Genomic DNA, 9,428 nt, shown 5'->3' with positions numbered 1-9,428 from the left:
AGGGAAAGAAGAGCGATAACGAGAAGAAGAAGAAAAAGAAACGAGTGTTACCCGTAGCAAAGCGTGGTGGTTTCCTCCCGTTCCTCCTTCCCGCCTTATTAGCCATAGGAGCGCTGACCGGTGGAGCGGCAGGTGTAGCTAAGGCTGTAAACGATGCCAAGGCTGCGTGGAAAGAGCTGGAGGAGTTGCAACGTCATAATCGTGCTATGGAAGGTCGCAAAGTACATCTCGCACCGTACAAGCAGGGGGGAGGTTTGAAAAAGAAAAAAAAAATTTCTATCTACGAGAAAAAAAAAACAAAAAAATTAGGGAAAAAATCAATGACAAACATTCAACTAGAGAAACTTGGGAGGAAGAATATACCGTACTTTCGCGGGGTGTACATGCATGATACTCTTACGACAAAGGTACGAGTCAATGAAAGCGGTATAGTTAACTTGGATAGCAACGATGGGCCTGGTACACATTGGGTTGTATACGTGAAACGCGGTAGCAAGGTGCGATACTTTGACAGTTTCGGGAATCTTCGTCCACCTCGAGAACTGATTGATTACTTTGGGCGGAATGTAAAAACTGTATACAATCATACTCGGTTCCAGAATTTCAATCAAAGCATATGCGGTCAATTGTGTTTCAAGTTTCTTCAGAAAACCTCGATATAAACTTGTGATTTCTGATAGGTGCGCCCCATTATTAATTTCATCTTTACTAAACGAGGATGTCTCTAACGTTTACCTTGACGAGTAAAAGCAGCGTGCTCTCGGTGACTTACTTTCCAGCGATAGATTTGAGTGATGGACAGTATAAACTAGGTCTCATGGGTTTCGCGACGTTTCACACGATACCCAACGTTGATTCGAGCAACAATAAACTTTATTTTGGAGAAGATGATGAAGAAATGTGATTCCTGAAAGATCGTACGAATTGGAAGCGATCGATGAATACTTGAGACGTGAAATATTGAGAAGATATCCCTCTAAGAATAATTCGTACGATGAATACCCTCTCATCGTGCGAGCAAACAACAACACTATGAAGAGCGAGATACATTGGTCGTATAGAATCGATTTTACGAAACCAAACAATGTGGGATCTCTGCTTGGATTTTCCCGGAACCGTGTTTTATCGTCCGATATATGGCACGAGTCGGACTCACCTGTAAACATTACAAACGTTAACATGATTCGTATAGAGTGTAAGGTAACTACGGGTTCTTACAGTAATGACAGACCTGTCACACGATACACGAGTTTTCACCCAGAGTGCCTCCGATACAGCAGCAGGATCTGTACACGCTACCGTCTGAGAGTCACTTATACATCGATGGAAAACTGAGTCTACTGGAGAAAAAACCGGAGGGAGTGAAGGAAGATGTTGTTCTTGATAACAACTGTGCTGCCTCTCTGTTTAATGAAATTCGATATGAAATGGATAGGCTTGAAATAGATCGTTGCAAAAATCCGGGAGTAACGACTGCGTTAAAGAATTATGTATCTGTGTCCATTGAAAAAAGTAAAACGTTAGGTAATGCTGGCTGGTATCATAAGAAAAATGCTGCAATTGCAGATTTTAATTTTTGCGTGCCCGCTTGGTATGTTATTCGGATTCTGTGAAGATTATACACGCATCGTAATCAATGCGCGCCATGAATTGATTTTAATTCGATCGCGAAACGATGAAAACGCCCTGATTGGTCCTACCGTTTTAAAACCTGTACTCAAATTGTTTAAAGTTCAATGGCGAATGCTTCACGTCGGTTTGGATGAATTGAACAAATTGGCGCTCTTACGTATTCTTGAAAGTGGTCGACTGATTTCGATGAGTCTCCGCTCCTGGGATCTGTATGAATATCCGTTATTACAAACAACCACGAAGCATACTTGGTCTGTGAAAACTGCAACACAATTGGAGAAATCGCGATATGTGATATTCGCTATGCAAATCGATCGAAAGAACAAATTGGACAAAACATTTAATCACTTTGACAATTGTAAACTATCAAACATACGACTACATTTAAATTCAAAATCTTATCCATACGATGACTTGAATCTGGATTTTGATAAGAACAAGTATGCGATACTTTACGATATGTACGCAAACTTTCGAAAATCATATTACGGACACGGTGAACCCCTGCTCGATATGTTAGAGTTTTTATCATGTGGTCCGTTTGCAGTCATAGATTGCTCGCGTCAGAACGACTGAGAGTCTCTAAAGAGTGCCACGACTGATGTTAGGATAGATTTCGAATGCAAAGATAACGTGCCGCTCAATACAACTGCTTACTGCTTGATTATACACGATCGCATAATCGAGTACAGCCCTCTGACGAATGTAGTACGCAGAATAAACTAATACAGTAAAAATCTCTACTGAATGTTCAGTCTCTTCGAAACTGTCGATACAGCAAAATGGCTCACCTAACGTTCGTAGACTTGCAAGGTTTCAAAACGGACTCGAATGATTTTATCGTAAAAGAGGTGGCTGTCCTCACGCAAGCAAAAAAGTTATCACATTGGATATTTGAACCTCCATTTGGATTGCATCGTCTAACGTCTAACGAAAAACGTGGTGGTTAACGAAAAAACACCATGGAATCAGATGGACGGATGGTTACGTACCCTACGCGAAGGCGAGCAGCCTGTTACGAACCGCGTTGGAATGCGCTGACAGAATTTTAGTTAAAGGATCGGAAAAGAAGAGATCGTTGTACAATTTAACTGGAATGGAAGCCTTCGATGTTGAAACAGATTTAGAAGACAGAGAAATACCGAAATTGTCTACAATGAGTGAAGGACATTACAGATGTACGTTTCACGATGGCGTTTGTGCCATGGAAAATGTGTTCAAAATATATACGCTATTTGATGTAGAAATGCAAACTATTTTTGAAATATGAAATAAACATGACGTCATGGAACAGAAAAAAGAAATGCTGCATCATCAATAAATTCCTTTCATGATAAGAGGTGATGGAGGGGAGTGGATTCGATATAAAACGGAAATTTGCGATACAGCGGTTAGAAGATTGTTAGATTTTGACCAATTTAAACGTCAGCGATGTGGACTGCTGCTGAAGTTGCTCGAGGAACGGGGGAGAAATTTTTAGATGATAATTACACATTGCGGCCAGTTTCCAAGAAAATGCGTACATGGTAAGATATTCGTTTCCTTGATGTAAAACGTAGCAAAAATATGCATCATTCTTTTCATATTCTTTTCATTTACACAGTGAAATCAATGATTCGCCCGAATTGAAGTCGAGCTGCGGAGTACGTATTTTGGGACGGAGATATCCTTTGACGACTACCTGGTACACAAGTATTTAGATATTGGAATAAGAATTGGTCGTTGCTGTGATGTGGAATTGGCTATTGGAGATAACCGCGACAATGAAATCCAGTTTCCAATGTTTACCTGGAAAAAGCTATCGGAGAGAAAGATGGACATTTTACGGAACTTTGAAACGACGTCTAGTGATCCAATACGTGTTTGCGATGTAACGATTGAATTTCGCTGCGTGGACGATGTTAAAATCGCGAGACTCTCCACCTCCGTCAACGCCTTGTTCCTCACAGAAAAAACGATTTGTAGAATGTTTGATTTCGAATACTGTATTAATCATATGTACACGTGACTTTCCGAGTATACGTTTCTCGTCGAGCGCAGATATGAAACTTTTGTAAAATTAATACATAATGTAAAACCAAATGATATTGTTAGAACAATAATCGAAGATGAAAATTTTGAAAGTCATTCATTGATTGATTCTGAATTGTTAGCCTTAGGGTTGAATGTAATTCAGCATGGTGATCAGATAAAATGATGTATTTACAATTGAATATTATTTCTTTCTTCATAAGCGCGAATCACTGACGGCAGATGCTGAGATAGAACGTTTAGCTTGCAATTTTTGACTTTGTACCTGAGACAACATATCGGTGTCTCGAATATTCCACCGGGAAAAAGCGCATTCCTTCACGTATCCCCTTGAAATAGAGTATCCTGTATCCATGGTTCGATCGTGAGTCGGTATGGATCTTTGATGATCTAATCTTCCGCGAATAATACATTTGAAAGAATCCATTTCATCACGTATGACATTAAGATGGTAAAACAGAACGTTTAGCTTGCAGTTTTTAAATTTGTCCTCGACTCGCGAAACTTCGCGAATCTTTGCACGTGGCTTTGAAATAGATCCATTAGCGCACTTTAAAGGGGCGTGGGCAGCCGATTAAGTGGCGCCTCGAAAAGGTGTTCAATCAAAAGTGAGCGGAGGTGGGGCCTTATTAACTAATTAAAAGACACGAAGAGGGCAGCCAATTAAAAAACACGAAGAGGTGGGAGGCAGCCAATTAAAAAACACGAAGAGGTGGGAGGCAGCCAATTAAAAAACACGAAGAGGTGGGAGGCAGCCAATTAAAAAACAGAATGGCGCCTTGAAGGGGGTGGTCAATCAAAAGTGACGTCATACTCCCCCACCCACAAGGCCCCGCCCCTCGCTTCCCCTGCCCACAAGCCCCCCACCCCACCCACAAGGACCCGCCCCTCGCTTCCCCCGTCCCCGCACCCCCCTGAGATTCCGCTGTTCCAGAACCGGCATACCTTACCTACTTAAAGTATTCGTTGCGCAGACGTTTCGTGTACGAAGGTGCCGGCCATTCAAGCACTGGACTCTTATGGCGTGAAACAGACACTGCGTTCGAGAGCCGCGTATTAACCGACGCTGTTTTAAATTCGCACTACATCGAACCGCGTAACTTTCTTCAGGATGCGAGAGACGTCGTGTTCGAGCATACACGGGGTGCATTGGTGAAACATGACACTAAAAGTGAATACCGCGTTTAATGGAGAGTTTGTAGCGGGTGATAAACGCTCGAACAAGACTATCAGCACGAAGAACTGTGAAATCTTTGGCGAGATCAATCTCGAAAAGTGGTATGAGCAACGTATCGTCAAACCCACCCTAGCATCGCTGGATGAATTTCAAGAACGGGATAGCGGATGGGCGCTGTCGCGTATACTCAATGTAATTGTTACGTCCCAATTAGTTTGGGACTTTCTTTAGGGATTCTTGTCTTCGGTTAAAGAGCTAAAGCTCACCTTATCTGTATTTAATTGGAAAAGAAGGAATTCTGGGATTCTATAATGATTGTCACTAAGTTAAAGTATTAACAAATATAATTATGAAACAAAACTGAGTTTGGGATTACATACATATAGAATATAAATTATACAATTGAGGATGGTTTTAACAATACCAATCGTTGATCTTATGCTATCGGCGGCGTTGTCAGGTTGTCCCGGGCTCGGCTGTGGCGAGGATCTGGTAGGTTGTACACTCGCGACACGGGACTCTAATAATTGGTGAATAATAAACGTCGGACTTTCGTAGGTAACTCCGCGGTGACTCTATCTTTAGTGCGTATGTTCTCACTTACGCGAACTCTTTACTCAGCTGGAGATACGATACACGATACCTAAATAAGACTAACGCGAGAGATTAACCTGTCCGCGACTACAGAATAATAACTGCCAAAATAATAATACACAAAGAGCCATCCGTGGTCGTGACCACGGGTTTATATAGCCCCAGATCCTTGCCTGACGCAATTCGTAATTTCGGAATCTTAATTGCCACATTTCCCGAATCTGGAGCAAGTTCCAAATTCAATGGGCGATTCGTGCGCAAGAGCCTAATATCGCTGACGCTTGTTTGCTGACTTGCGGTTCATGCGACTCGGTTTAATAACACGATTTCCGAATTGTGGTTCGTGCGCATTCCTATAAGTCTATTGATCTTAACTATTCGCAATACGAGGTCGATGAAAAGGGACACAGCAGGCCCGGGTGTAACATAATTGTTAACGTGAATAAATATATGCCGCTGCATGCTGGATGTACCATACACTTACCGCGAGAAATACAACTAAAGAGAGCTGTAATCAACGTATGCTCGAACGACAATGCATGTTTCGCGTGGTCAGTAGTGGCTGCTCTGCATCCAGCCGAAAGGAACGCATGTCGGGCATCGGTATATCCTCATTATTCAACGGTGTTGAATATCCAGGATATCCAATTTCCAATGACATTGAATCAAATTAAAAAGTTTGAACACGCCAACAGCATCTCCATCAACGTCTACACCACTGAAGAAAAGAAGGTTCTACCGATACGGCTCGCCACACGGAAGATGGAGAGACATGTCAATTTACTGTATTTAGAAGGAGCAAACGGCGTGGGACATTTCGCGTGGATCAAAAACTTGTCTCGCCTCGTGAGCTCACAATTGAGTAAAAAGAATCATCGAAAATACTTTTGCGATAGGTATGTACATAATAATTCTTTTTTCTTTTGTTAAATATGTTATGTTTGAAAAAAAAATTCATGTCTTTCTATTGCAGATGCTTGCACTACTTTAGTTCGAGTGAGAAGCTGGAAGCTCACACCGTAGATTGCGAGAAGATGAACGAATACGCAATCGTATTACCAGATGATGAAAGCAAGTAGCTCAGCTTCAACAACTACATCCGGAAAGAGCGACTTCCATTTGTGGTGTACGCCGACCTCGAGTGCATTCTGGAGAAAACTGATCGAGAAGCACCAAGATCCACATACCAGTATCATAAAGTATTTAGTATTGCATATTATGTTCAATGCGCGTACGATTCGTCCTTGTCGGTGTATCAATGTAACTGTTAAATCAATTTTATCAAATAACATACAAATGGATGAACTCTTTTTGGATTCCCATAGTTTTTCATAATTTGTCCGGTTACGATTCGCATTTTATTATCGAAGAAATAGCTACAGCTTTCGAGGGTGCCGTCAATGTATTGCCGATAAAAAAAGAAAAGTACATCTTGTTCACAAAAAGTGTCGAAGATCCAAATGGACCGTCGCCAAATTGTATAAAATTGAGATTCATAGATTCATACAAATTCGTAAGTACCAGTTTCGATAAATTAGTGTCTTTCTTACATAAAAGCAAATTAAGAATTTTACGAACCGAGTTTCAAAATTTGTCTACCGAAGATTTCGAATTATTGACGCGAAGGGTGTTTTTCCGTACGAGTACATTGACTGTGCCGAAAAGTTGGAGCAATTATGTTTGCCATCGCGCGAATCATTTTACAGTTCCTTGATGGGTGATATAGTATCGGAGAGCGAGTACACGCACGCCGAGAACGTGTGGACACGGTTTTCCATTCAAACGCTGGGCGAGTATAGCGATTTGTGTTTGAAAACAGATGTCTTCCTGTTGGCCGATATTTTTAAAAATTATGGACTCGATCCCGCGTATTATTACACTCTGCCCGGTTTTACGTAGGATGTCATGCTGAAGCATACAAAAGTTAATTTCGAATTACTAACAGATATCGACATGGTCCTGTTTATCGAACGCGGTATACGCGGCGGATTAAGTCAATGTTCAGGTAGATACGCGAAAGCCAATAATAAGTACTTCGTCGTACATCGTTGTACTTGATGTACTTTGATGTGAATAATCTGTATGGGTGGGCAATGTGTCAACCATTGCCGTATGCAGAATTTCGATGGGTCGACAACGTCGCAAACCGAGACATGTCTTCGATTGCTGCCGATTCGCCCACGGGTTATATTCTAGAGGTTTACACGACATTCACGCGGCACTGCCGTTCTGTCCCACACGTGCCAAACCACCTGGCAAAAGAGAGGACAAGCTGCTCGCAATTCTATACGATAAGCAGCGCTACGTTATCCACTATCGTAACCTGCAGCAATGCACGCGACATGGTATTCGTATTATAAAAATACACCGCATCCTCCAATTCGCACAATCACCCTGGCTCTGCGATTACATTGAATTAAATACAAAGTTTAGAACTCTCGCTACAAACGATTTTGAAAAGAATTTGTATAAATTGATGAACAATGCGGTATTTGGCACAACTATGGAGAATGTACGCAATCACGTCGATGTAAAATTAGTAATAAAATGGGAAGGGAGATATGGTGCGGAGACAATGATCGCAAAACCAAATTTTCACAGCCGTAGCGTGTTTTCGGAAAACTTAGTTGCCATCGAACTGCGAAAGCTTGCGGTGAAGTTCAACAAACCAATCTACACTGACGGACAAAATTAAAGGGACACTTTTTTAAAACGTCATATCTATGGGAGTTTTCAACCGATTTTGGAGAAACTTCGCGAGGAGTAGTTTTGGAGTGTCCTCTAAATGTGCGCAAAGTTGCATTGGCGAGGGTTGACAGGAAGGGGTTAAGTCACCCCCGTAAAGCGGGGCACTTCAAAAAACGCCACTTCTGAAGAGGTCAGGAGTGACGGAAGGGGTTGAAAAAATCAAAAAAACCTTTGGGGCGACCCTCCTCGATGCCCTCAACAAAATGCATCCCTCAAAATCCCTCTCGGGCAAACCCACCCCTCACAACACCCCACCCCCTCCAAAATCCATAATTTTTGGACTTCAGTCTCGAATTTGGGCTCAATGCATTCCCTGGAATCTCCTGATCCAGGAAATGCCAACGCCCACGCCGTGCGCCCCATAGGCACCCCTTGGAAGGATGGAACAGTTCGCCACTTTTCAACACCCTTCGTAAGGGAGCACTTCCACACCTCGAAGGGCGGTGATATTCACCATGTTTATTTTTGATACATTAAGGATCAATGTCATTTAAAGCTCGTTTCGAAAACTGCCCCTGGAGCTGAACAGGGTGGCCCAGAGTTAGGGGTGGTCCACCCACAGGTGTAGGGGTTGGAACGATGTTTCGTTGCGTGGAACACATGTGATACGGTCCAAGGCATTGGAGTGACACAGTTTTGATGTCTTTTCCCGCGTAAATAGCAGTAAAATACGAAAATGACGTTTTTTTTTGGAAAACCAACCCGCGAGTTTAGGCCTGTGTACCAGGTGAATGAGTAACCCCACGTCAACGCCGTTCGTGGAAACGGACGCGCGAATGCTTTATTAACAGGTCCCCAAAAATTCAGATATTTTGAATCTCGCTTTCATTGTCAAATCGGAGTAGATTTGAAAGAGTATTAAGTGGGCCGGACGGAGCCGGCATGCAGAAGTGGAACGAGGGCCTGCAGCCGTACGTGGTCAGACCAGACCAGATTCCAATTTAACGCTGGCCTCTTCAAAAGTGGCGTTTTTTGAAGTGCCCCTCTTTACGGGGGTGACTTAACCCCTTCCTGTCAACCCTCGCCAATGCAACTTTGCGCACATTTAGAGGACACTTCAAAACTACTCCTCGCGAAGTTTCTCCAAAATCGGTTGAAAACTCCCATAGATATGACGTTTTAAAAAAGTGTCCCTTTAATTTTGTCCGTCAGTGTATGTGGGTATGTGTATACTAGATATATCTAAGGTTTGTTTGTATGAATTCCATCACGATTACATGTTATCCACACATGGCGATAAATGTAA

General features: G+C 42.3%; 1 protein-coding gene across 1 annotated transcript; it reads left to right on the top strand.

The window, feature by feature from the left end:
- Positions 1 to 4,675: 4,675 nt before the first annotated feature.
- Positions 4,676 to 7,333, top strand: LOC128882778 (uncharacterized). Its single transcript, XM_054134507.1, is given in 5 exon segments — positions 4,676 to 5,032; positions 6,130 to 6,330; positions 6,408 to 6,694; positions 6,760 to 6,947; positions 7,061 to 7,333. Coding segments are annotated over 5 exon segments (999 nt in total). The 5' UTR covers positions 4,676 to 4,982.
- Positions 7,334 to 9,428: the final 2,095 nt, after the last annotated feature.

The sequence above is a fragment of the Hylaeus volcanicus genome, unplaced genomic scaffold, assembly GCF_026283585.1.
Source record: "Hylaeus volcanicus isolate JK05 unplaced genomic scaffold, UHH_iyHylVolc1.0_haploid 12182, whole genome shotgun sequence".
Taxonomy (NCBI): domain Eukaryota; kingdom Metazoa; phylum Arthropoda; class Insecta; order Hymenoptera; family Colletidae; genus Hylaeus; species Hylaeus volcanicus.
This window is presented reverse-complemented; position numbering and strand designations above follow the sequence as displayed.